The sequence below is a fragment of the Pezoporus occidentalis genome, unplaced genomic scaffold, assembly GCF_034315485.1.
Source record: "Pezoporus occidentalis ecotype Australia unplaced genomic scaffold, CSIRO_AGI_Poc_V1 ctg172, whole genome shotgun sequence".
Lineage (NCBI taxonomy): Eukaryota > Metazoa > Chordata > Aves > Psittaciformes > Psittacidae > Pezoporus > Pezoporus occidentalis.
In genome coordinates, this window is record NW_026913554.1 from 343,700 (window position 1) to 369,987 (window position 26,288).

General features: G+C 54.7%; 1 protein-coding gene across 1 annotated transcript in view; it reads left to right on the forward strand.

Annotated features, from left to right (window-relative positions):
* Positions 1-26,288, forward strand: part of HYDIN (HYDIN axonemal central pair apparatus protein) — a 73,686-nt gene that overhangs the window by 29,857 nt on the left and 17,541 nt on the right. The window contains 21 exon segments of the mRNA XM_062614024.1: positions 87-187; positions 1,346-1,481; positions 1,942-2,106; positions 4,662-4,814; positions 7,586-7,824; positions 9,363-9,603; positions 10,686-10,829; positions 12,472-12,615; positions 13,399-13,712; positions 16,407-16,446; positions 17,121-17,330; positions 18,218-18,355; positions 19,177-19,354; positions 19,828-19,958; positions 20,672-20,805; positions 21,688-21,824; positions 22,672-22,799; positions 22,887-23,078; positions 23,454-23,603; positions 24,341-24,998; positions 25,822-25,992. Of these exon segments, the coding sequence (XP_062470008.1) occupies positions 87-187; positions 1,346-1,481; positions 1,942-2,106; positions 4,662-4,814; positions 7,586-7,824; positions 9,363-9,603; positions 10,686-10,829; positions 12,472-12,615; positions 13,399-13,712; positions 16,407-16,446; positions 17,121-17,330; positions 18,218-18,355; positions 19,177-19,354; positions 19,828-19,958; positions 20,672-20,805; positions 21,688-21,824; positions 22,672-22,799; positions 22,887-23,078; positions 23,454-23,603; positions 24,341-24,998; positions 25,822-25,992 (3,904 nt within the window).

Consider the following 26,288-nt stretch of genomic DNA (forward strand, 5'->3'; position numbering starts at 1 on the left):
CTTGCTGTGGAACGAGATCTGGAGGGCTCTGCGTATGGACGATGGGTTTGGGGAGTGATGAAGTATTTGATGCTCTTGTCTTCCAGGTTACCCTGTGCTCCAACACCGTGAAGAGATACAAGCTGGCCCTGGTGGTCGATGTGGATGGTGTTGGCAGAGAGGTGTTATCACTGCCCATCAGAGCCAGGTACCAGCGCTTCCCTTGCAGCCCGTCTTCTTTCGCTGTGCATCTGCCACGAGCAAGTGGTGCTGCCTTGCACAGAGCTGGCTGGCTCCAGCTCCAAACGAGGAGCGTTGCTCAATGAGCTAGCTGTGCCCAGCTAGACAGGAGAAGAGCAGCGCATGGAAAGCAGTCCATGATGAGCAGCACTTGTGCTCAGCCACAGGCACGGCCCAGAGCCTTTTCCTACAGGAAACTGTGATTCTGTTCCCTATTGGCCTGCTCTGGGGGCTTGAGGTGTCATGTTTCCAAAGGGCCGCCTCTCCTCCTTCCTGCAAGCGTTGGACTTGTGCTGGGTTGTGACCAGAATGCAACGCTGGTTTGGGCTACAGCGAGCAGCTGCTGCAAGCTGTTGTCTGTCTCAGTTAAGGAGGGGGCGTGCAGATGGGTGAGGGGCTTAGGGCAGGAGTGGTGAGGGAAAAGTAAAGGTGAGATCTTCTGAAAGACAAAGCAGGCCTTGGTGTGGAAGGTGAGCTCAGGTTTTTGTGCTTCCCTCTGGCTCTGTTGAGCATTGATGTTCTCAGAGTTAAGCTAAAAGTTGTTCTTGCTTCAGGCAGATTCAGGCCTGTTGTGCTGCGGTGGGCGTCAGTTCAATGGCAAGAGGGATGCAGCTCAGCGGTGCTGTTCCCTCTCCCAGACAGAGTCGCGCAGTCAGTGCGTGGGCTGCAGTTGTGTAGAACAAGTGCAAATGGGAGCAGCTGGTGTGTGGACCCGTGGGGAAAGGACCAAGGCAGCCACAGGGCGTGGGAGAGGGTTACGGCTGACGGCACAGGGCGCTGCTCCTCGGTGGGAAAGCTCCCTCAGAGCTCACACCTTGCTGGGGCCACTGAGAGGGTCCTTGCAAGCCTCCTGGGGCAAAGGAGGGGCAAAGCTGACCTGGGACAGGGCAGCGTGCTCTGCCTGGGCACTGAGCAGCTTTTGTGATGCTGAGACTCGGGGTCTGCCCCTCTTTCGCAAGAGGTTGTTGGGTGAAAAGAAATTAAAGGCTGTTTGTCACTGTAGGGGTATCAGATGTCTACTTGACGGTGACAAATGTGTCTGCTCCATTTGGTGCTCATTGAGAAGTAAACAAGCAAGCAACACTGTCTCAGAACCTAATTCCCTTTTGCTCATCTCTCTGCCTAGATGTGGCATTCCCCCGCTGCGAGTGCTCCACCCGGCTGTGACATTTGGACGATGCTCTCTCAAAGTCCCTTATCAGCAGATGCTGACCCTTGTGAACGACAGCAACCTGCCAGGCTGCTACTGGGCTCTTCCTCAGGTTTGCCATCGCATCCGCCTCTTGGCTCCAGTGTCAGCTAGGGGTTTGTTGTTAGGGAAACAACAGGCTTGGTTAAGATGTTGCTGGTTTGTATTCAAGCCTAAAGGTTTGCTGGGAACAGGAAGCTACCTGAATATCAGCTTGAGGAAGCAGTTTAAACTCTCCAGGAAGGAGATTATATTCTAGTCTTCAGGATGCTTTCAATGCAGGAGAGCTTGCAGGGTTGTGAAAAGCTGCTGCAAGGAGGCTGCCGGCACGGGACGGGGGGTTGTGGAGGCAGCAGCTTTGAACCCCCTCAGGATGCTGAACCCATACATGCCTTGCATCTTGAGTTGTGCCTTTCTGCTTCCTCCTAGGGATTTTTAGGCCCGTGTGTGAGTTGCCGTTGTGGTAGATGTTAAAGAGTTGAAAGTTTCCTCAAAGGTCGCTCTGAAGTCGTGCTTGATTCTGTCCCTTACAGGAGAACAAGGATGCTGCTGCTGTGTGGTACTCCAGCCCTGAGCCCCGTGGGATTATCCAGCCTCACAGCTCGGTGGAGATCCCGTTCACACTGGAAGTCCAGGTGACAGGAGAGCAGGACACCGTTGCTCATGTTGCGGTGTTTGGGAGTAAAGAATCCCCACTGGTGAGTGCTGGGGCAGACCTGCAGCTTTGTGCCTCTCATCTTGGTGGCGTGTAAAGCGTGTAGGGGATCTTCCAGGGAAAATGATCTATGGCTGTTGTCTACAAGGAAAGAAGGGATTCGTGGCATAAGCAACACTAATGCCTGGAGGAGAGGGAGGCTGGTATCCCCTTAGGTGGTGTGTCTGACACTTGCGTGTGTCTGTGTGGAAGTGTCTGACACAGCATTTAATTACGGGGATGTGAGGCAGGATAACAAGCTTAACCTGAAACCCCGAGCTTTGCTGAAAGTCAGGTCCATCATGTGTGAGCAACAGCCATCCATCAGATGTCCTTGCCAAAAGCCCCACCAAGGACACCAGAGTCTCCACAGGGCTTGCATCTGGAGCACAGGGTCTTTCTTTGTCCACCAAGCTTGGAAGCGGATGAGGCAAAGCCTTTGTGGGCTGAAGCCTGCTAAAAGATGTAGTTCGCAACAGCAGCAATGACAACAAAAACTGAGAACAAATTTAGTTCAACTTCAATTTAAAATGATACTAACTTTTGAAGCAGCTGTTTTAAAATGTCTTGTCTCTCTGAGCATGGAAAAGGATGGCTTCATCTGGCTGAAACTGAGAATGAATCTAGTTAATGAAGCTTTTGCCCTTGGGCTAACAGTTTTTAGTTTCAAAGTTCGCCCTAACTTAATCTTTTGGACGTGGAGGTGAACGTGAATAACCACTTTTTTAACTGTGATCTTTTGCCACAAAGGGTGAGCATTTCAAACCCCCTGCCATGGGCAGGGACAACTCACACTAAACCATGTTACCCAAGGCTCTGTCCAGCCTGGCCTAGAACACTGCCAGGGATGGAGCATTTGCCACTTCTTTGGGCAGCCTGTCCCAGTTCCTCACCACCCTCACACTAAAGACCTTCTTCCTTATATCTGACCTGAACACATGGGACTGAGTGACCCTGTGCCCGGTCAGTCCATCCTCAAGGCGCTGCGCTCGTGCTGGGCTGCTGCTCGCAGCCAGCAAATGCTGGTCAAAACCTGGCTGGGTGTTGCCTGCACAAATGGGAGTTTCTGGGTGTCATTTTCTCTGGCTCTGCCTTATGGCTTGAGTGCAGCTTCAGGAGTTCCCTGGTAGCTGACTGCTGCAGAGCTTTCAGGGCCAGCAGAACCACCGCTGTCCTGTTACACATCCTGTGCATCACCTGATGCAAACCTGAGCTCAGGGGAATGGCTGGTTTTTATTCCAGAAAGCAAGATATTGCAGCGTCTCAGAGTGGTTTGGCTTGGAAGGGACCTCAAAGCTCCTCCAGTTCAAACTCCCTGCCACAGGCAGGGACACCTTCCACTAAACCTGGTAGCTCCAAGCCACATCCAAGCTGGCTTTGAACAGTACCAGGGATGGGGCAGCCTGTGCCAGCCATAGCTCCTCTGGGCAATCTGTGCCGGAGCCTCACCACCCCTCACAGGGAAGAACTCCCCAGAGCTATCTCTTCTCCAGGCTGAACAGCTCTAGCTCTCTCAGCCTGTCTTCAGGAGATCACACACAACCCCACCCCCCCCGTCAATTTAGAGCCATTCTTCCTTGTTCTGTCCCCACAGGCCCTTATCCAAAGCCCCTCTCCAGGTTTCTTGTTGGCCCCTTTAGGCACTGGAAGCTGCTTTAAGGTCTCCCTAGAGCCTTGCTTTCTTGAGGCTCTACAAGCCTGGTTAAGGCTTGGGGTGTTTGGAGCTGGGGAGATCCAGCCAGACTGAATAAATTCTCATTGGTTTTAGTGATGTGAGAAGGGGGCTTATCAAAAGGATCCCCATTCCTCCTCCACTAGTTTGTGCCCCTTCTGCAGGAAGAAACTTTTGGGTCTCAGGCTGTCAACAGAAAAAATACTGCTGGAATGATGCAATTAATAATGAATGTCTCAATGCAAGAAAGAACTAATCCCAGGAATGCACACAAGCAGAAATGAGAGGCAGCTAGCTTGCATGATCTCTACTGTGCAGAGGAGCTTTGCTTCCAGGCTGTGCTGGTTTTGACAGGAGAAGCTTTCGGAAGGTTGAAGAAGTTGCTGTGCAGTGTGGCCGTGCAGCCGCAGCAGTCAGGGAGGGTGGTTTATGGCGTGATGGAGCAGTAGAAGGAGCAGGCGTAGGCACAGGGTAGAGGAAGGAGAGCTGACAGCGTGGAGGAGGTGTGAAAAGCATGCATGGGAGATGGGGGTTCTGTATCCCCTCATAATGGGATCTAGTGGCTTTCCGATCCAACAGTTCCATGCAGGAACTGATCACTCACAAGAGCAGGTGCCACCTTTGCTGCCAGCCTTCATTTTGCTGCAGCCTCCCAACCCTGATTTGCAGGGCTACTCTGAAGAGCCAGCTTTGCTTCTGACTTGTGCTGGTTTTCACAGTTGTAGCTCTGAGAATGCTAAAGAAGTTCCTGTGCAGTGTGGCTGTGCAGCAGCAGTGGTCTGGGAGTGTGGTTTGGGGCCAGACTGAGCAATAAAAGGAGCAGCTGTCCAGTCATTGTAGACTTTCCCTGTTGTTTTGTTCTTTTTCCTGCCTGCCTCCTGGAGCAGAAAATCCATTTACTGAGCACTGGCGAAGGACCAGTTGTCCACGTGCACCCAAGTGAGATAAATTTTGGCAGCATCCAAGTTCTACAAGATGCTTCCCGAAGCCTCCACCTCTGCAATCAGTCTGTCATCCCTGCATCCTTCTCGGCAAAGATGGTAAGTGTCGCTGGGGCTGTTTTCCAGTGCAAGTGACTGGCCCATAGCAGCCTGTGACTGAATTCTTTATTTCTATGCAACATTTCCACATCCCTGAGACGTGTCTGAGAGAGAAAGCAAGATGTTCCATCCCAGTGGAGCAAGAGAAGCCTGGCTCTGGGGGCAGTTGTAGCTGGGGCACCCGTCAGTAAAGCAGAGTTTGCAGAGATGTTTGAGCAGAAAGGAGCTCATTTCTGCAAGTTCTCCCTTTATTCTGTGGAAGGCGTTTAGCTGTGAGAGTCTTTGTTTTTGGAACTGAGAGGTCTGTCCTCAAGGTGCTTACGGTGAAGTGGGTTTCACACCTCCCTGGGGGTGAAACCAGCTGGGTTGTTGGCCAGAAGTAGACTCGTAAGGGCTGTGTACCTGCAGAGCCTGTGGGCTCTGTAGCGTTGTAGAGCGTGTGGCTGCAGAAGGAGGCTGTTTAATTCCTGGAGGCCGTGTGGTGGAACAGGCTGCGGAGCAGAAGGAGGTTGTGGGATCCTCTGACGGGCTGATGCGGGCGGGAAGAGCTGGTGTGCTGGGGCTGGGGGGTGCTCCCCAGCGGAGGGGAGTCTGTGAGGGGCTTCAGAGGAGGTTTGTTCTGGTGCAGGCTGGGTTGTTGAAGTTGTGGAGCTGCTTCACCCAGGCCTGTCGCTGGGGACTTGGTTGTGTCCGCGCATGGAGCAGCCAGCAGTGTGTGAGAGCAAAGGCTCAGCCCCCTGGGCAAGGAGGAGGGGGCTGAATTTCCCTCCTGCTGCTTTTGCAGCTGTTTGGGGGTTCAAGAGACCCTCAAAGTGGGAGATTCCCAGGCAGGTTTCTTTGTCCGCACCATAAAAATCTGCTTTCCATCTCTGCAAAGAGCAAGCACCCCAGTGCCCTCAGCAGCTGCCTCCTTGAGTGCCCTTTCTGACTTGCTGGTAACCAAAGCACTTGTTACTCTGCTCGTCAGGGGAAAGCAAACATGTCCTATTGTGCTGTGCCTGTTGGCAACTGAATTACAGAGGCTTAGAAGTCTTCAAGACGGCTGTGCTTCTAGAAGCAAGCTGAGAGCTTTTCCCAAAGGAAAAGCAGGGGCAGTTTGGTTATGAAACGTTGTGCTTGGCAACAGCTGGCCAAGCCGTAGCCGTGTCCTGGAGAACCGCGATGTGCAGAGTGGTGTCCCTGACCTCCCCAGCCTGGCAGGGAGGGCAGATGCGATCGGAGGGGTGAGCTGTGGACAGGGAACACGAACGGAGACAAGCTCTGCCCCTTGATTCTGTGAAACATCCCCTTGCTGGTGCTCGGGGCAGAGGCTAAACCGCAGTGGTCCCCACGCTTGTGCTGAGGAGATGCTGATGCTGAGGAGCCAGGAGGAGGCCGGTTGGTGGTGGGAGCAGGTAGCCAGCCTCAGGCTCTGATCTCCTCCTCGTGCAGGGCTCGGGGTGCTTTTGGGCTGTTTCCTGGCGCTGGCTGTTTGTGTGGATAAGGAGCAGCTTTGAAATGAAGAACAGAGGGTCCCCCGCCACCAGGAATGCTGAACCACCCAGGACAAGGCTCTGCACCCAGCCGGTGCAGGACGGGGTTTATTTCCCCTTCATGAGCAGCCCTACGAGGACAGTGGGTCAGCCTGACAAAGTGGGAATGCTGTTGTTAGAGCTATGGCTCTTGCTAGAGCCACGGCTTGATCAAGCGCAGCTGCGTTTGTAATGTGGTGTTCTGCTTCCTCTGTCACTTGTGCAAGGCCAGAGTGACCAGATCACTTCAGTGAATCAGCTGTAAGTAGCTTCAAGAGAACTGACTGGTGTCTCCTCAGTCATCCCTTAGGGCAGCTCTCCATCCCTTCCTCCCTCTCTCCTTCCCTCCCTCCCTCTATCCGTCAGCTGCGCACTGGTGTCCATTGTAAGCAGACTGTGGAAGCTTTTGTTCACGATGGACGTCTGTGCTGGGATAAGATTCTGACTGTTGTGGTGAAGTTCTGAAGTGATTGATCCCAACCCTTACTGGTTCCTCAGGAACTCTGATGTCCAATAGTATAAGAAGCTCCTACGGGGTCAGAAATAGCCACTGCCTTTGTGCATCGAATGCATGCAGCTATGGCATCGTTTTCCGGCACACTCAAGGATAAGCAAGTAGCAGAGATGTTATCAGAGGTTGGGTATTTGTCTGGAAAGTGGGGGGATTTTGTAGCGTGGTTCCAAGAGGTTTCTTGTCTGTGGGACACAGGCTGGACTGGGGGCAGGCAAGCTGACCTAGAAAGCCAAGAGAAAGTGTCTCGGCAGAGCCTTGTGGCCCTGGCAGGTCTCCTGTTCAGCACTGCGCTGTGCTGCCCCTTGGAGCCAGAGCAGATGCTGAGTGAAAGAATGAGGGGAGGCTGCAAATCCTCCTCCCCTGACACGGGCTGTTGGCCTGGCTGGGACAGCAGGGCTGTGCCGGGTCACCCCAGGGAGTTGAAGGTCTGGCTCCGTCGAGACGCCCATCCTCACTCCTCAGGAATAGTTTCTGGGGTACAATTTTCTGGCGGGCTTGTTGCCAAGCTTTGATAAGTGAGCTTTGTGAGGGAGCAGACTCGCAGATTCACCTTTGGAGCAGTGCTCTCAGGGCTCCTTTCCAAGCGAGCTGCCCTGTGTCAGCATGAACCCGAGAAGTCGTACGTGAATGTCAGTGGAATCTTCCCAGCCACTGGCTTGGTGTGACCGTGTTGTCTGGGCAGCCCTTGGCTGGTGGCAGCCAGGTCCGTGGTTTGCATCCTAAATGAGTGTTTGGTTGTCTTGCAGGCTGGCGAAAACTCGTGCTGGAGTATTGGACCCAGTCAAGGAGTGATCCCTGCCAAGGCCGAGGTGTCTGTGGTTGTCACTGCAAATTTGGATGACACGGAGCAATTCAAGGACGAGGTGGTGCTGTTCATTGAGAACAGTCGTGCCTGCGTCATCCCCGTCCAGGCTGTTGGCGTTGGCACCACGATTGTCGTTGACAAACCCTTTGGCCCGGAGCTCAAGCTGGGCCCCTGCTTCAGGTAGGGAATCTCTCGGCTCCCACTTCCCCATGGGCTCAGCAAGGAGGAGTTCTGCTGCAGTCCCTCAAGCTTCTTCAGTGCTCAAGGTCCTGGCTCTGCTTCCCTGAAGCCACAGGGGTTCCTTTAGAAACATTTGATGGCCATCTGAAAGTCGTTAGGTACTCTGAAAAGCCACCCAGCTGCAGACCAGTTGCTAAATTGTTGCTGCTAAATTATATCTTTAGTCCTAATCCATTTATTTCCTCACTTTATGGAAGAAAGATTTGGAGGAAAAGAGCAGGTCCTGGAAGCCTCCAGCTGGGAAATGCTGCCTTGCAAGTATAACGAGGTTTCTCTTTGCAGTGATATTGCTTGCTTTCCCATTCGCTCTGGAGTATCATCTCAGAGCAGCAGCAAGCCTGGGCAGTAGCTTGTTAGCAGCTCCTCGACTGAATGAATGGTGCTGGTTTATTTCTACCTCTGCCGGGGAGCCCTGGAGGAGCAGCAGAATTTCTTTGCCCTGTGTCACTCCCCAGTTGGCTCCTCTACCGCACTCCGTGCCCGGTTGCTCTTTATTAGGCATGGTGGCTCTTTCCTGGTTTCTCCTGCCTGCTTTGCGAGGCACGGGCAAGCGAGGGTGGGTGCAGGACCAGCCCTGGAAGGGGAAGGAAGTGTGGAAGTCTGCTGAGGTGGAGTGGGATGAACAAAGAGTCTGACTTGAAATCGCTGAGCTGGCAGGAGAGGATTCACTGCTCCCAACGCTTGTGTCTGAAAGCAGGCATGTTCTTAAAGACAGGAGAAAAAAAGTGCTGTTTGCCTTGTGTTGGAGACCTCCTCAGGCAAGAAGAACCGTCTTCTTGGGGTGCCTCTTCCTTTCTCTGCCTGCAGAGGGGGTCCGTGGTGCTCCGATACCTGAATTCTTGGGGCAGAAAGAGCAGGTTAATCCTACCTTAAGCACTTGGGACAGATTTGGAGAGGTAAAATAGGCAGCCACGAGCTGTCCACGTAAGCAGGGCCATTGCAGGGAGGTTGGTGCTTGTCCGGAGTTTGCTGCGCTCAGTGTGGCTGCACAGGGTGGCTGCACAAGGGAGGGGACAGCGTCCATGTGATTCACGTACTTGTCTTCTGCCGCCCTTCATGTCTTTGCCTGCGGGCTGAGTTTGGAGCTATTGCCATTGCTGTCGGCTGCCCGCAGAGGGTGGTACGCTGGGGGCAATGAGGGTTGGATGCTCCCTAAGAGACGCCTCAGAGGCATGAACAACAGGTGCCAAGGGGAAGGTGGAATGGCAGCGAGGCTGTTCCTGCCCCCACTTGCATCTGGGGCAGGCTGTGTACGAAGCTCTTCCTTGCTGGCTGCAAGCAGAGCAGCTGGTGGATGGTGACAAACCTAGGGGCAGCCAAGGTCTGCCTTTTGGTGAAGCTTTACGCTCGGTCAGCCTTCTTGGAGGTGGTTTTGTTGCCGAGTGTGCAATCAGGTCGTGCCCTCAGGGTGCTGACTCTGGGTGACCCCTGGCAAATAGCAGCTCCCCTGCCATTTTGTGTTTCTGCTTCTCCTCTAGCCTGGATCCCTGCTGTTACCGCTTCAAGATGACAAACAAAGGACAACGCACCCATCTGCTCTATTGGACCACAGAAGGTGGCACTACACTTGAGCAGCGCAAGCATCTCCCTCCCGTCAGGAACACCAAGGGCAAGGTTTCCTCCTGCGGCCCCGTGTTTAAGCTTCAGCCGCTGAGGACGGAGCTGATGCCTGGCCAGACAGCGGAGATGGTGCTGGAAGGCTCCTGCGGCACCCCCCAGGTGAGTTCCGTCCGCATCAGGGCATTTCTGCAGCCCCTTGACATTTGCTCCTAGAGTTTGAGAGGTGTTTTAAAGGATTGCCTCAGTGGTAGCTTGAGGAAGACTTGATTTCTCAGCTGGTTGACTCCGATGGGACTGTCCCTGTGCAGTCCTGAGCCCGTAAGGCTTTGCTGAAGGGGGAAGAAGGTACCGGAAAGGAAATGAAGTGGTCAGGCCACTGGTGAGGGTGTCTTGCCTGGAAAGCCAAATGGGCATCTGTGAGCTCAGCCGTGGCTACCTGGCTCCTGCAGTCCAAGCCAAGACCCTGGGATTGGGTTTTCCACCTTCCCTGGGTCTTGAGAACTTCACACTCTTGAGGTTGGTTAGAAGCCCAAGACCCTGCGTTGCACGTGCAGCACAGGTGATTCTGAAGTGTGTAGGCTCTGAGGAGGAGTTGGGTTGTGGTGGTGTGTCAGAGGGAAGGGAGAGGAATAAAGGGAGGAATGTGGGGAAGTGAAACCATGAGGAATGAGGAAAAGTCTTGGATGTAAGAGCATCCAGCTTAAGGAAAGGGTTTTCATGCCAAGTGGAAGACGTCTGTTTCCTGGGGAGGTTTGGTTTAAAGCCAGCTCTCGGAGGACACAGTACATCCTAGGAAGGCAGGCTGGCTGTTTGGGGTTTTCCCACGGATCCTTTCCACTAAACTTCCAAGGGAGGATTTGCTGGCATTGATCCTTCCATCACCTGTTTCCCTTCATACCGTCTGGTTTGGTTTTTTGAATGAGTTCCTAGAGCTCTCAGTAAGCATTTTGCTTGTCAGTGGGACAAATCAAACCAATAATCATTTGTGGCAGGGATTCTTGTGACAGCTGTAGGCAGCACAAGACTCCTGAGGGCCTTTTGTGGCGGTTGGGTTGTAACATCAGGGACATGTGAGTGCGGAAGGAAGAGGATGCAGCATCTAAAGAAGAGAGAGCTCCTGAGGAGACCAATGGCTGTAACTTCCTGCAGTAATGGGGTCTGTGGGTGGGTGGCTCACAGCTGCAGTATGTTTTCTGGACACCCTGATAACACCCCCTGGGTGCCGTGTGACTCGCATGCAGGTGGTGAAGGAGAAGCTGCTGTGTCACGCCATCGTGGGCAAGGAGGGAGTGAAGAATCTGATCATGCAGGTGGACGTCACGTGCGAGTTCATTGCTCCCGCCCTGCAACTATCCAGCAGAGAAATCCCTTTCCGGGTGGAGAAGGTGAGTCTCTGGATTGCATGCTGGCACTGACTGGTGTGGCTGGGGTGTGCCTGTGTCCAAAGGAGGAAGCTCAAGAGCTTCTCCAAGTCCACAGAGCTTTGGCTGTTGATTGAAGCCAGGCCAAGCTTTTGTCGTGAATGGCGAGCTCGTTCTTTCACCCCTCTGGGGCTGGGGACAGTCTCCACGGCTCTATTCTGCCCTTCTTGATGTGGAGAGGGAATTGAGCTGCTGAGCCAAGGGCACGGGCTGAGATGTGGGAGCCGTGAGAGCAGCGTGGGCTTTGGAAGAGCCACCTCGTGTGCTGGGGCTGCAGGTGGAGAGCAGATCCCTGCTCACTCTCCCTGAGCTGGTGGTGAAAGGAGTGAGGATGCTGCTAGAGATGAGGCTGTTCTCTAACTTCACCCAGGTAAAACTGAGATTACAGCTGCTCTGCCGAGGGGGAGCATGGCCCCTTCTCGAGAGACACCAGTGTCTGTACTCAGGGTTTTGAGGATCTTCCAAGGCGTGGTGACGTCTGAGCAGCGATCGTGTAGGGAAGCTGAGAAAACCTGCCATTCCTGTCAACTCCTCAAGCTGATGAGGAAAAACTGGCGTCTCTTGTGCCTCTTTGCCTTCCCTGCTGTCGCTGTGGATGCTGCCTCTTTGCCTTTCCCAAGCCTCACCTTCTTCAAAGGACCCACGGGTGCCCTTCAGCTGCAGTGATGAGAGCACCAGTGCAAAGTGTGTGCCCTTTAGTGTCTGGATCCCGACTCCTGCATCATCTTTCCCCCTCGTGCCAGGTGTCTGAAAGAGAGCAGATAGCTCTTGATTTAGTTTCTGTGGTTTCAGGTCTCTCCTCCGGTTCCCAGGCTTCCGGAGAAGCCCAGATCCTGCGAGCAGGCAGTTCACATCTAATCAGAAGCTTTTCAGCTCCCCCTGCTGTCTGCCTGGCGTCTGCTTGATGCCACATGCTCCCATGTATTGAGTGCTACGACACTGCAGGAGTTGGATGTCAATACATCCAGAATTAGTTTCCCAACCACTGTCTAGGTTAGCTAAACCCTGCCGGAAGCCCGGAGCAATGCACGGACAGGAGGAAAAGGCTTCGGCTGGGCTTAGCTTTGAGACTGCAACATCTTGTCACTGGAGCAGGGGCAGCAGGTTGCGGCCAGACTGTTGAGGTTTGGAGCTGTCTGCGTGTGCCCGTAATTGCTCAAAGCTGACCTCGGGCTGCTGCAGGCTCTCCGCTGCAGGCCTGGTCTCCTGTGAGCAGCATCACTGCTTTACGGGCCTGGCAGAGCTGATAAGGTGGTAAGAAAGTACTGTATGTGAGTGGAAATGGCCTTGTGCCTGTGTGTCCTCTCTGCCCAGGAGAGGACACGCAAGTGGAGCCAGACTGGGTTCACTTTCTGGTTTGGATCTTGCTGACGCAGCTGCCTCCTCTGGGGGCCTGCTCCCTCATCTGTAGGCGAGCCTGTTTGCCTGTCCCCTGGGGGATGCTGTGGGTTCTAAACATGAAAGCGTCTGATACAGTTGGAGGACAAACTTTCCAGAGGGGTAGAAACCAATCAAAAGAGTAAATAGAGATGGATGCGCTTTTGGGGTTGGGGAGGAAGTCCATGGCCGCTTCAAGGTCCTTTTTTCTTGTCTCCTGTTTCTGTAGCACCCCGGTGATGTCCTGACTCTTCAGTACAAGCCTCTCTCTTTAAAGAACATCTGCTGCCTGCCCCTCACTGTGGTCCTTGCCTTAGAGCAGCCCTTCTCCATCTGCAGTGCGGACCAGCAGCCTCTCCCTGCAGATGCTCAGGTGAGCAGCCCTGGACCTTCTTGCTGCTGAGCTTTGAAGAGGGATGAACGTGGTGGTGTTTCTCTGTTGGGAGGTCTTCCAGCAGGGAAGTGTGTTTCTGTAGAGTCTGCAGTAAACTGGGCCGAGCTAAATCAGATGTAAAATGAGCTGCTGAAGGAAACAGAATGCCATCTGAATCGGGAGGAGACCTCCTGGCTTGAAGAGAGGAGGAGGAGGGAGCAGGTCTGGGCAAGCTGTAGGAAAGGTGCCTCCTGGAAAGCATGCCAGCTCTCTAGCAGCCATCCTCAGATAACGTGGGGAGCAGCTTGCTGTCTTTGAGGGCAGCCCTGCCTTTGGGAAGGCTGAGGTAGGCTTCTCCAGCTGCTGTCTGGCTCCTGCCCTGGTGTTTGCGGAAGGTGTTGGGCATGGGCTCTGCGAGGCACGTGTTGTCATAGGTCCAGCCACCGTTTCTGTGCCTGCCAGTGATCAGCGCCTGCATGGGTGAGGCTGCAAAGCCACTGTGCTTGTGCTGCAGGATGAAGGAGTTCCTCCAGAGTCAGGGCGGAGGCCTGGATGCCAGAGTGCTGCTTTGGTTGTGTTTAGCACGTGGCTTCTGGGGATCCAGAATTGAGGAGACCAGTGTGGATTTCCTCTTGTATTGGTGCAGAGCACAGAAGCGTGAGCCTCAGCTAGCTTCAGACAAAAGTGTGGTGCTTGGTCAGACGCTGTGAAGAAAATGGAGGATGAAGGGAGAAGCTCATGTTGGGGTCACACGTGGAACATTTTCTCTTCATCTCCTTGCAGCCCACGAAGCTGAGGAGAGGGGAGGAACTTCAACTCTGCGTCGCATTTAACCCTGCTTACGAGGAGGACTTGCTTATCCGGGCAGCAGAGAAGGCTCTGAAGATCAGGTTCCTGGAGCATCCTCATGAAGAGCAGGTCACCGTTCGGGGAGAAGTCTACTTCCCGAATCTCCAGCTCCAGACCACGGCCCTGGACTTTGGCTGCATCTTGAATGACACCAAGGACGTGCGTTACATGGAGATGAGCAACTGCAGCCCGCTGGTTGTCCAGTACCACTGGTCATTCCTGAAGGACAGCCAGGTGAACCCAGTGAGGTATGTGCACCTTTCCCTCTCCTGGAAGCTCTACTTCCTGCTGTCCTGTTTGTGGTTTGCAAAGGCCGAGGCCGTTTGCCTGATCTGCCAAATTGTTTTCAACCTTGCCTTGAGGAAATCCCACCTCTCAGCTGTGCTCAGCCAAGGTGCTCAGGGAATAGGTGATCTGCGCCAGTTTGATGCTGGGAAGGAGACAGCATTCTCCAGCCAAGCTGGGACTGTAGGACACTGCTGACCCTTTTCACGTAGCCCATAAGCTGGAGTCCTGCTTTATCTCTGCAGCTACGGAGCCATGCTTCGGCACTTGGACAAGCAGATGTAGAAGGTGACCTCTTCTCCCGCCCTGCTAAGCCCACCTGTTGTCATTTCGGACTAAGATCCTACCCAGGCACTGCCACCAGAGTGACACGCTGCTGTCCCAGTCCCTTGCTCTGCTTTGCTGTAGCCCCGGATGGCTTCCTGGGGGCAGGAAGGCTGATGTAGAAAGCTGCTTTCTCAGAGCTTCTTGGCCTGAGGCAAACAGCCCCTCGAAGCGAGCGTTCATCTGTTGAACTGCACGTCACATTCACAGAAGAGCTATTTAGAGTTTTAGAGAGGAATGGCAGGTTCTGCTGTGGCTTTAGGTCCAGCTGTAGGTGCTGGAGGGAGCCCTTGTATGGACATCCCTGGGGAGGAGGACCATCCAGTGGTGGTCTGTGGTTTCCAAGCCCAAGAGCAATCTTGTAGTGGTGCTGAAGCCCATCTAGAAGCACATTCCTAGTGTTCCTCCTGCTGTGGCTTCTCTGCATGGTACAAAAGTGTGGTGTAGGCAGTTTGAAGGACAGCAGCAAACGGTTTTCTGTAATGCCCTAGGAAAGCCAGCAAAGTTCACCGTGGCGCACTGCAGTGCTGCTATTCCAAACAAGAGAACTGATCAAGAAGCAGTTGTGTGAAGGGAATTGGGATCTGACTCGCAGGAGGTGACCTCGTGGGAACTGGCGACGAGCTGTGGCTACTAGGAGGGCTTGGGGGAGACGAGCAGGGCACTGGGGTGGCCCATTCTCAGCTGAGTCTTCCCAAGTAACACCAAGTCTTTAGTGGGGCCCTGCTTGATGCACGACACCTTCAAGAGCAGACCCTAAAATGCAGAGGCAAGTCTGAAAAAGCAGCTGGAGGGAGGTGAGCAGGCCTGTCAGCTCTGCTGGGAGCCCCCTGCCCTCTCCCGTAACTTAGATCAGGCTTTAATTCCAAGCTAAAGGGAAAATCTAGTTTGGATTAGATAGATTTGCTAGAAATCTTTCTAATCTAAAAGACAACGTAGAAGTGGATTTAGATGTGATAGAACAATGCGTGTCTTTTCCAGTAGCAGAGAAACAAGCACATCACAGCGAAGCCTGTGCAGACTTAAGTTCCTCTGCAGCCACTTGTTGGTCAGTGGCCTGTTTCTCTTTACTCTTAGTTTGGATTAGAACCAGTTTAGGTGTTTGCACATGTGAACGTGAATCAGTTTTCAGCTGTTAATTGCCCTGTCTCTGCTTGAATTGGCTTTGCTGGGCCTGAGCCTGAGCCTGCAGGTGCTTATTCTGTGGTGGGTGCTGAGTGGTTGCATTGTTGGCAGCGGAGGGTGCTGAGCACCTCGGCAGGACACGGCCTCTGTCCTGCCCCTGCCGAGGGGTGTCCATCCCTCCAGAGGGTTTGCACAGCCCCTTGGCTGCTCCTTAGTGCTGTGGATGTGACGAGAGCTCCTCTGCTGCTCTGCATGGTCCTTAAGCAGTGTTGTGTCCTCTCTGGGGCGCTCAGCAGACACCGTGGGATGCTCTGTGCCAGAGCTGGAAACGAAGATGGTCTCCAAGGTGTTACCACCTCCAAGTGCTCATTAGGAGCCTGCAGACGGGCAGCGTGTCAGATGTTGTTTCTGGTCCACACTAAGCACTGTTGGTATTCTAAATTATCAGCTCTAACTCCGTCTGACATGGAGGGAATCAAACATCAGGTCTCATGAAGGTGAGATCAAAGATTGGGACTTTCCCTACCTCGAACCTTGCTGGAGCTGGTCATCAGAGACTCCCAGGATCAGTCACGCACATTTATTTTGGTCCGGAGAGAAAAATGCTGTTTCTCTGCCTCAACAAGACTTTGTGTGCTTACATTTTTATCCTTCTAATTGTCCAACCCCTTCTTTCCTCCCTGCTCTTTGGTCATTGCTGCTACCTGGGGCAGAGTGATCACATGAGCAACACAATCCGACGGTTGCTGTGTGGTTGGACATAGGCAGCATACACCAACCTGTGCCCCTTCTCTGACTTCTGAGCCATGAATCTCTCATGGTTACTCTTGTTCTAGACCCACGTGGTTAGAGACAGACTAACCCTAACCCTCACCCTTTGGACCTCTGAGAGCTCAAAGCTGAGCTAAGCCTTTGCACCAAGGTGTTTCCTCCCGTGCCAGAATGGATCTTCAGAATCACGCAGCAGGAGAGAGCAGATGTGGAGTCAAGCAGTGGCCAGCTGCCTGCACCGCTGCTCTAGCAGTGTCAACGCGAAGCGTCGACCTGCTCCATCCCAGTTTTGGAGCTCATTACTGAGCTCACACCACTGATGCCCACCCAGGGGCCCCATCTTGCCGAAGAGCAGCTGTGCAGACTTCCCTCCCTCCCTCCCTTCCTCCCTCCCTCCCACTGCAAGGTCCCTGAGCAAAGTTCTGTTCTTTTTGCAGGTTCCTGGAGACAGAGCCCCTCGCCTTGGGTGTGGAGGAGGTAAGTGGCAGTGTGTCTCACTTCCACGTTTCCTGTGTAGCAAGCAGTTACGTACTGCCACTGTCACTGCGGTCCTGGGCGCTGCTCCCAGAGTGGCCTCATGTCCTAACAAGCACATGGCTGGTCATTGGAGAGGCCACATGGGAGGTGCTGTAGGGCTGGTCAAGAGCACTCCTTGTGCGGCACCTATGGAGTCCATTCTCCATCTTGGTCCTGATCAGGTGGTGGGTAGGAAATTCCTGCAGCAGCATTTGCTGCAGCGTCTGGAGAGAGCAGGATGTGAATCAGAGCCAGGGAAAAGCACCAGGAGTGCGAGGAGCTGGGCTGGATCCTGCCCCCGGGCTCTCAGCTCCCAGTCTCGTGTTCTTGTGAGGGCAGGAAAAGGTGTTTTTGAAGGCAGATTCTGCAGCAGAGAGCATTTCTCGCTGCCAGGAGACACCAGAAATGAATGTAGCGTAGCACTCCTGCATTAATTAGGAGTGTGGGAGAAGGTTTTCCCCATGGTCTCTTACCCCGTTGGTAAGTGGAATGGCTGCAGGGTGAGATGAGGCTGATGTTGCCGGTGTTTGAGGAAGAGGCCCCTGCAGCCCCGTCTGTCCTTTGGGCCAAGCCGAGGCTGCTCTTCTGCATCAATTGCCGTGCTCCACGTGTGGATCTCTCCTCCCTGCCTGCAGGTTTTCGATATCCTGCCGCTGCACGGTGAGCTGCAGCCCGGCCAGAGCCAGCGTGTCACCTTCTCCTTCTTCGGCCACGCCAACACCGTCACCCAGGTCACGGCGCTGTGCAGGGTGGAGGGAGGCCCGAGCTATGAGGTGGCTCTGCGTGGGGAGGCCTCGCGCATCAGCTACCTCCTGGACACCACCGAGATCGACTGCGGGCTGCAGGTACCGCACGCTGCTCTTGTCAGAGCTCCTTGTCTCCACCCATGACCGGTGGGTTGCTGCCCACCCCGGGGCGAGGGCTCTCCCCCCTTCCCAGCTGCTTTGCTGGCTCTGTGGCTTGGAAGTCCAACATTTGGGTGATACCTCCAAGCTGGTGTTTAATGGCCATCTCCAGCCCAGCCCAGCCCAGCCCAAAGCTGGGAATCCCTCCTCTTGGAGGTAAGTAACGCTGCCTCCTGGGGCAGGCAGGATCCCAGTGGTGATCTCCAGAGGGACGTGTCCCTCAGACATCCATCCGCTGATCTGCTCCTAAAGCCAGAGGTCCAAGGAGGTGCTCTCTCTTTTAACGCTCCTGATTCATGAAGCAAGGAGGCAGCTGACTTGGGCTTCCAGTCGCTGTAGCTGCAGAGAATGTCCCAGAATAGCCCTCACTGTACGTCTTTCCAGTTACGACCCCCACAGCTGTTTCCAGCTGTTGGCCCTGTGCGCGTTGGCCTGTCTCCCTCCCTTTCGGCTTGTGTTGTGCCCGCAAATACTTGCGTGCAGGTGCCTTTTCTCCTGAAGTGCTTCAATGCCTCCTCCTGTGTTTCAGCTCGCTGTTGGGTGACACCTTCAAGTGCAGAGGGCTTGTGTCCCCTACGTGGTTTGTTTCTGATCTTTCCACGGTTGTTATCGCACCTCTGCCACAAATAGCTGTTGCCGTGCAGGGCTCAGAGGTACCCTGTGGCCGCGGGTTGCCCAGGTTAACGCAGAGAGCCCAGTGCCCATCTCTCCTGTGCGCTGCCTGCTTCTGGGCTGTGCTCCTTTGCTTTCAACGCAATGGAAGAGGAATGACATTCTCAGCAGCAGACGTGTGCCTGTAACTTCCTGCTCTTCTGTCCTCTCCTCAGGTGTTTAACAAAGTCACGGAAGCAGCGGTGACCCTGCAGAACAGCGGGAAGCTGGGATTTGCCTTTGTGGTGCTGAGCCCCGGCACAGGCACTGCAGCCAGCCCTCTGCCTGGCGTGCCCCTGGTCGTGCCCAGCACGGTGAGTAGCACAAGGGCTTCAGCCGGCCTGTGTCAGGCTGCCCAGGAGAGAGTTTTGGGGGAAAACAGGGGGAATGAAGACACAAGCCCCGTCCAAAACCAGCCAGGAGAGACAGGGCTGTGAGCGATTGCTGCAGATGCAGAGGAGGTCCATCGAGCCCAATCCTAATGGAGCCGCTGAGTGGCCTTGGCCGCCGCTGGCTCTGCTATCCTACAGCAACCACCAGTGGGAGGCACGAGTGCTCCGGGAGCTCTTTGGAGCTGAGTGCTGAGCTCTCGGGTTGTGCCATCACTGGAGCATCCCTCCATCCCAGCTTGTCGTCCTGCCTGGGTGTCTCAGAGCTGGAGCAGTGTTCCTGCCTTGGTGCCCTTTTACAACGGGAAGAGGAAGCCAAAGGGCCAAGTGGCTTCCACCTTCCTCAGTGCCTGTGCCTCTGAGGGATGAGACGCTGATGTCCTGTCCTGCAAGCTGCTGGCCCTGCTGGCAGCACACGCCCTTCGCTGCTCTTCCAGAGCAGCTGGTGCAAGAGCTTTGGTTTGTTGTGCCTGGCTCTGGCTAGCAGAGGGTAAACCCTGTCAGCAGAAGAGCTGTGCTCATGCTGAGCAGAGGGCAGCCTTGCGAGGCCTCTGAAAGACATACTGCATCTTGGTGTAGGAGACTGGGGCGTTTGGATCCAAGAAAGCTGGAGGTGGTGATGTCTGATATCAGTTTCCTTATGTATGAGAACCTGTCTTGCCTTCTCAGCGTGTCCGTCATGTGAGCCATCCCCCCACTGAATCCTCTTTGGTACACTCCCTCCCTCCCTCTTCTGTGCCCTGCAGGGTTACGTTGAACCTGGCAAGCAGCAAGTGCTCAAAGTCTATTACCTGCCAGGAGTGCCTGGAGTCTTCTGCAGGGCTTTCCAGATCCAAGTGGGTCACCTGGAGCCAGAGAAAATCCCGCTGAAAGGAGAAGGGACCTTTCCCAGGATCCACTTGGACCTGCCCAGGAACATCAAAGGTGAGCACTGCCTGTGTGCTCGCCAGGAAGGTGCCCTGGCTTTCCCTCGTGCCATATGCCCATAGGGCAGCTCACAGGCACTTCCAGCAGGCCTGGAGGTTTCAGGGCTGTCAGGCAAACTCAGCCCTCTGGTTGCTTCCTTAGTCTCTGGCAGACAAGCCCATGTGGGCTTTGCCGCAGGAACCATCCTGCACAGCTTGCCAGAGGTCTGGGAAGATGATGGCTGGGCAGAAAAGCTTGGGAAAGCTGTAAGAGAGGCCGGCAGGGATTTTGACAGGGTTGGGTTTGCATCCCGTTTGGTGGCTGAGATGCTCCTGTGTGGCGAGAAAGACGGGTGGGGGTGAGAAGCAGCAGGATCTCCTTTCCCTGCATTGCTGGAGCAGTTTGTGTCCGGGTGTCGGGGGAACGGGGCTTCTCGTCTTGCGTGGGATTTGTGCTGCCCCACTGCTATTGGTGGTGTTCTGCGCTTTCAGGCAATGCCAAATATGAGAAGATCCTCCAAAAGGCCAAAGAAAAGGTGGACAAAGGCAGACAGAGAGAGGAGGCCATTGCTCTGGGGGAGGCTGTGGCAGGCGAGCCCCGCATGGACGACTCGGGCACCGTGGTGAGTAGAGCTGCTGCCCTGTCCCGCACGTGCCACCCTGCTGCGTGTCACTGGAGCCCCTGCGCCCCACGGCACCTGCCCAGGGCCCTGCTGGCACTGGGGGCCTCCCTGCACAGCCCTGGCAACGGACTGTGTCAGCTCAGCGTGCCCCGTGGGCTGCCCACCTCTGGGAGTTGTCCCCAGCTCCTGACTACCCCAGGGAGATGCTAAAGGCTGTGCTCAAGCAGTTGGGTTTATGGGGCTCTGAAGGACACACAGGTCGGTGCAGGGGGGTCTGTTGCTCACCGGCCAAGCCCTGCCAGGTTTACTGAGCGTAAAGCGGCAGCCTGAATGCCCCCTGAGGCTGTGCTGTGTTCTGTCATCTCCAAGAGGCTCCAGCTCTCTCATGGTTCCCTTTGCAGGAGAGCTTTTGTGCAAGCTGCTTTGGCACTGAGTGGAGGCAGGGCCATACTTGGAGCTTTGGAAGGTTTCTGGCTTGCCTGTCCGTCTGTCCAGATCAGCTTTGATAAGTGGGCAGGCAGAGGTGCTTGAGTTCATTTCTTTGGAGATACGATCCTGCCTGAGAGAGCAGGGAGTGTCACAGACACTGAGCAGTGAGACAGAATGACTCCGTCACCCCTCTCAACAAGAGCAGGGTGGGATCCTGCACGTGAGACAAGCTTGTGCCTTGGGAAGGACCTCTGCTAACCAGCCCCTGTGTTTACTTTCCTCAGTGGGATGCTGAGCTGCAGATGCAGATGGAGGAGATGCTTATTGAGGAGCATGCCTTGGAGCAGCAGAAAGCTCTCACGTCCCGTCCTGCGGAGGACACTGCCTTTCACCAGCGTGTACATCGGAGGCTTCTCAAGTTAGTAGGGACTCCTGTGGCCTGTCTCCAGGGGCCCCGAGGGTAACAGCCAGCAGTGCAGCCCTGCTCCTGAGAGCTCTTGTGTCTCAGAGCTGGAAATAGCTGAAGACTTGAGAAAGGGCCTGATGCTGGGAGCTACGATGTGCTCCCTGCGGGCAGCTCGGTGTCCTCACTTGCACAGTGCTACCCTGAGCTCTGGAGGTGCTCCACTCCCCACAGTTGCTGGGTTCTGTTCTCAGAGCTGAGGGGGTGCAGAGCAGCAAGCCCTTCCAGACAGCACAGGCACCACGCCAGCTGACCAGCTCTGAAAGGGGCATCGCAAAGCTGGCGTCGTTGTGCCAAGAGGGGTCTGTGCTAAGCAGGAAGAGCAGGGAATGGTCCAGATCCCTTATGTGCTTTTCCAAGTGGGATTGCCTGCAAAAAGACCCTCTCAGCAATCTTGTAAGCGTTGGTTACTGCATGCGATAGCGTCAGGTGCTGCTTTGGGGACAGATGTGGTTGCAGAGCAGTGGAGGTATCCTCTGCAAGGAAATCCTATGACAAGGTCCTGAAGCAGCTTCAGGCTTGGGCCGAACACCCGTTTAGCGGTTTCACTGAGACCAGTGGAGATGCAGTGGACTTCTCTGCAATGGCTTTTCACAGCATAGGAACTGTGTCCAGTACCCACTTGAAACTCAGCCGAAGATCCCACTGGTGGCTGATAAATCCTAGGCCCTGCACTCCCCATGATTTAGCCAAGTCTTATTACTGGGTGCTCAGGCCTTGGGTTTCCTGGGCTTGGGTTGAGCTTTCACAGCAGTGAATACGCAGTTATCCACTCCATTTGCTTCTCCACCCCACGCCATGCTGGGCTTTACTGAGTGTTCTTACTCCTCCTTTCAGAGCTGAGCTGCCCGAATACGTCCTGGACCTTGGCTATGTCGTTCCCGGTGACATCCACACACGCATCGTGAAGGTCACCAACACCGGGCACTTCCCTGCATCTTTCCATGCCGATGGATATGTCCTGGATAACACAGGTAACCAGTGGTGGAGAGGCTTCACGGGGGCTTGAAGGAGCTGTCTCTGACACATCAGCTGAAGCCATTGGACATGGGGAGATTTGAGTACTTCCTTGGACAGCTTTTTCCTCCTTAGTGCCCCCCTGCTGGGTGCCCCGTTCAAGAGCCTGAGTTGTGGCGATCAGTGCCCAGAGACCTGGTCTGCGTGTGGCTGCCCTAAAAACTCATTGCAGGGGCCAGAAGGGCTGATGCCCTCGACCGCCTCTCGGCCTCTTCTGCTCTTGGCTCCTATGAGCATCATCGGAGTTTCTTTGTGCACTCTGAGGGTTTATGTTGCAAAGAGATGGCCCCTCTGTGGTTCGGAAGTGCTTTGCTTAGAGTTCATAGTGCTCAGCCTTTCTTGAAGGGATCCCCCATCTTCTGTGGGATCCTCTGCTGTATCGAAACAGGCTTCCCAAAGAGGCCTTGAGGTAAGGCTGCAGCTCCGTCACGTGGTGACTGCTGTCTCTGAGGGGTGGTCAGGCATCTCTCCTAAGCCGCTGTCCAGGGAACAGCAGAGCATTTGGTATCTTAGTTGGAAATTCTCCTTTGGAGAGGTCTGTGCATCCTTCCCTGAGATGCCCGCTGAAGAAATTGCTGGAGCTCCTCAACCAATGTGGTTCATTTCTACCACGCAACCCCTGGATTCTGGCTGTGAAAATCCTTTTGCTTTGGGCAGTGACAAGGGGAGAAGAGCAGCTTCTCTGGAGGTGCAAAGGGGTCTTTCACGGAGCTGCCAGCCAGGACAGCCCTGTGGCCTTACCGTGCTTCTGATGTTGCTTCCTGTTGCTTGCGTATCTCAGCTGCTTTATTTTCCTGTGTTCAGGCTTCAGCGTGTGCCTGGACCGTGTGAAGCGCCTGCCCTCCTGTGAGAGCAAGACATTTGAAGTGTGCTTCGACCCACAAAGTGCCAGCCGGCCTCTGGGAAAGGTGGATGTGCTCCTGCCCATCAAGGTACTCCAGCTTTTGGGGCAGGCAGCAGGTTGGGCACAGCAGCGAGTGTCAGCCGGGCTCTCAACTGGATGCTCTGTCCTTCTCTAGGTCAGAGGAGGCCCCATATCGCAGGTCCGCCTCTGTGCCATCGTGGCTGAGCCGTCCCTCAGCCTCTCCAGGGACAGGCTGGAGTTCTCCGCTGTCCAGTGTGGGCAGTGCCAGGAAGAAACCATCCAGCTCCACAACACGTTCCAGGTCCCCTGTCAATGGTCCATCAGTGTGAATGAGCCTGTTAAGGAGGTAAAGCGCAGACAAGGTGTAACACGCAGCTTCTCGGGTGGGTTGTCTTTGCCTCTCTTGCCTTTCCTGCCCCTCTGGCTGCCTGAGCACTTGGGCTGCAGCTGGCTTGAGGGAGCTTTTGAGGGTACAGAGGGTTCACCTGGGCCTGTTGACTAGCTGATGCTTCACTTGCCTGCCATCTTCACCCATTCCTCCTCCTCCTCTGAGGACACTGCCCTGCCAACACGTTTGCCCTCCAGTTCTAGGCAGTGGTGGCCACGTCTGGGTGGGATGAGGGTGCTCCCTGCACCGTGCCAGCATGTCGGAGCACTGCAGGAGCCGAGGCTCTGTCCTCCCAGACCAAGGAGACCTCACGCGAGTGGTTTCTGTGCACAGGTGAACAAACATCTGCCGGCGAGCGAGCATCAGAAGCTGCTCGAGGAGATGAAGTCCGCGCCCTGTGGCTTCGAGGTGCTGCCATCAGCTGGAACGCTCGCTCCAGGACAGCAGTGCCGTGTCCAAGTCCGTTTTTCACCCACGGAAGAGGTGAGATTGGAGGGTGTCACCCCCAGGAGGTGTGGCAGGGCAGTGTGGTAAGGGGAGGCCAGCAGAGGGAGCGGGGGATGAGCTCTGCCTCCACATGGAGCTTTCTGCCAGCCCTGTGCCCGCCGTGCCTCAGTTTCCCCTGCACATTCCCACCCAGTTCGGGAGTCGGCTTAAATGACGGAGCATTGCCAAAGGCAGTTTGCATGTGGGCACCGTGACTTGGAAACTGGCAGCGTGTGACAGGATGGACGCAAGTGCTTCCATGGCAGGGGACAGTCCCAGGGATCTTTGAATTGCTCGTGGAGATTTCACCGTCTCGTGTCTGGCTTTGACCAGAGCCGAGCACTGAGCAGAGAAGACGATCCTTATTTGTGTCCAGTGAGAGCTCAGCTGCCTCTTTCACACAACTGATGTTTGCCTGGTGCTGCAGTGCCAAGACTGTGTCTGAGAAAGCAGACCTTTCTGATGAGCGTTGCGCTCCCCCATGACTAGGTGAAAACCTCTGACAGCGCATTTTAGATCCACCTGGTAGCCAACTCTCCAGTTACAGTCCACAGCAGGACTCACCGCAGTTACTCAGAGCCATGCAGATGCTGTAGCCCCTGCTCTAAGTAAATAGCTCTTTTGGGTTCAGCTTAGAGGTGCTGACAAGACCCCTGAGCCTGGGGCGACTGTTGACTTGGAGGCGCTGTCACCTGGGGCTTCACGGAGGAGCTTTCTGTGCTGCTTCTTTGCAGAAGTGCTACCGGGGTGAGCTGCAGATCCAGATTTGCCAGAGCAGCCAACGCCTCCAGGTGCCGGTCTTGGGACGTGGTGTGGAGCCACGGCTGGAGTTCAGCCCCGCGGAGCTCGAGCTGGGACCGCTGCTGCCACAGAGCCATGGGGAAGAGGGGACAGTGGTGGTGAAGACCCCCTGTGAGGTTTACTCGCTGGAGTTTGACCAGCAGCGCCTTGCTGAGGAGCAGGTGAGAGGGAAGGTCAGGTCTAATATCGCTAGCTATTTTCTACTAGCTCCTTCCCAGCAACAAAAGCACAAGCTCAAAATTCCCTGAGGGTAGAGACAGCCTGGACAGGCTTCTCAGTGCCTCAGTTTCCCTCCTTGGGAAATTTTCCACCTTTGGCATGTGGCTGTACAAAGTGGTGAAGGGCAAAGAGCAGATTGCCAGGCTGTGTTCACCCTCTTTTCCCTGTGTTCTTCCTCAGTAAACACTGAAGATGTGCAGTTCCCATCAGATCAAGGAGGAAAACACTCTGCTGGGATCATTCACACCAGCTCAACTCATAGCTCAGTCGTTCCCTTCTCCATTTTTGATGAAAGCCAGTCCAACAAGGTGGACTCTAAATCTGCCTGTGGAGAAGAGGAGGAGGAAGGTGTTGAGAGAAGACACAGGACAGGTAATAACCTTAAGCTCTTCACCTCTTTTATGTTCATTGTGGCAAAAGGGCCTAAGTGGAGGATTTCAGTGTCACCTGCATCCCTTCACTGCAGGCTGGTGCCATCTTTGCTCCTGTAGACCCTGAATCCGCTCTTGCAAATGAAATCTGTAGGATCCTGAGAAGAGTCTGGGGCAGGGACAAGTGAGAGGCCAGGGAGGTTTTCCCCGGTTTTGCCAAATAAGCACTTTGCTCCCAGAAGCTGCTAGGATCAGGATGATGCTATTCCCTTTCCTGGTGCAGTGCACCACACCTTTTGTCCTACATGACATTGCAAGTGGCGATGGCTTTTGTTGACCTTCTAGGGTCAAAGGCAGGAGCTCTTTGTAAATGCTGTTGTGGTGAATTCAGAGCCCAGCCAGATCTCCCCGTGTAAGGTGTAACATTCCTAAAGCATCCAGCTTTTGGATAATTGTTTCATCCCCAAATGGAGCCTCCCCCCTAGGATTGTGAAATGTCCTGGGTCTGCCTGCCTGGGTCATCAGGACCCAGGACCATGTGAAGACCATGATGACAGTTCATGGAAGGAGATTTGGTCCAGTCTCTTAAGGTACTGCTGGACGCTCGTTCTCCCTCTTTCTGCCACCTCACTTTCAGGGGTGAAGTACTCTGAACAGGCACCTTCACCAGCATCTAGGGCAGACCCTGATCTGCACAAACCTAAAGGAACCTTGGGTGTGATGTTGGTGTCAGCAGTCTTCTCTCCCAGGATCTGAGGGGACTGGAAGGATGGTCAGGATCTAAGGTAGGGAGGTGACTGACTTTTCTATCTCATTCTGCACAGCAGAGCATTGGCAAAGCACCACCAGCAGCAAGGAGGCCGCAGGAGAACTGGACAACAGCCCTGTCTTTAGGGCCATCGCCCGTCACCTCGGCATTGATATCTCTGCAGAAGGGTGTGCAGCCCAAAACCATAGAGGGATTGTCATCATTGTCCATGGGGCACCCCTAACAGGTACTTGAGCCACAGCCCTTGGCTGCAAGGAAGAGGGAGGGTTGAGGGGCAGGACAGGAGAGACATATTCTGTTGGACATATTCATGGTGCTCAGTTGACCATTTGAAGTGAAGTGAGGTGAGCCATAGCTCTGCTGATACGTGAAATGGTCACAGGCGTTCGCTGAGCTGGGGCAGGTGGTGTGGTTTATCTTGTGTCCATACAGTTAGGCTTTCATTCCCCCAGACAGGGCGGTCATGTTGCCATTGCTTCATGAGACCACACTGCCTAGTTGTCCATGTTGCCTTATGGGAGC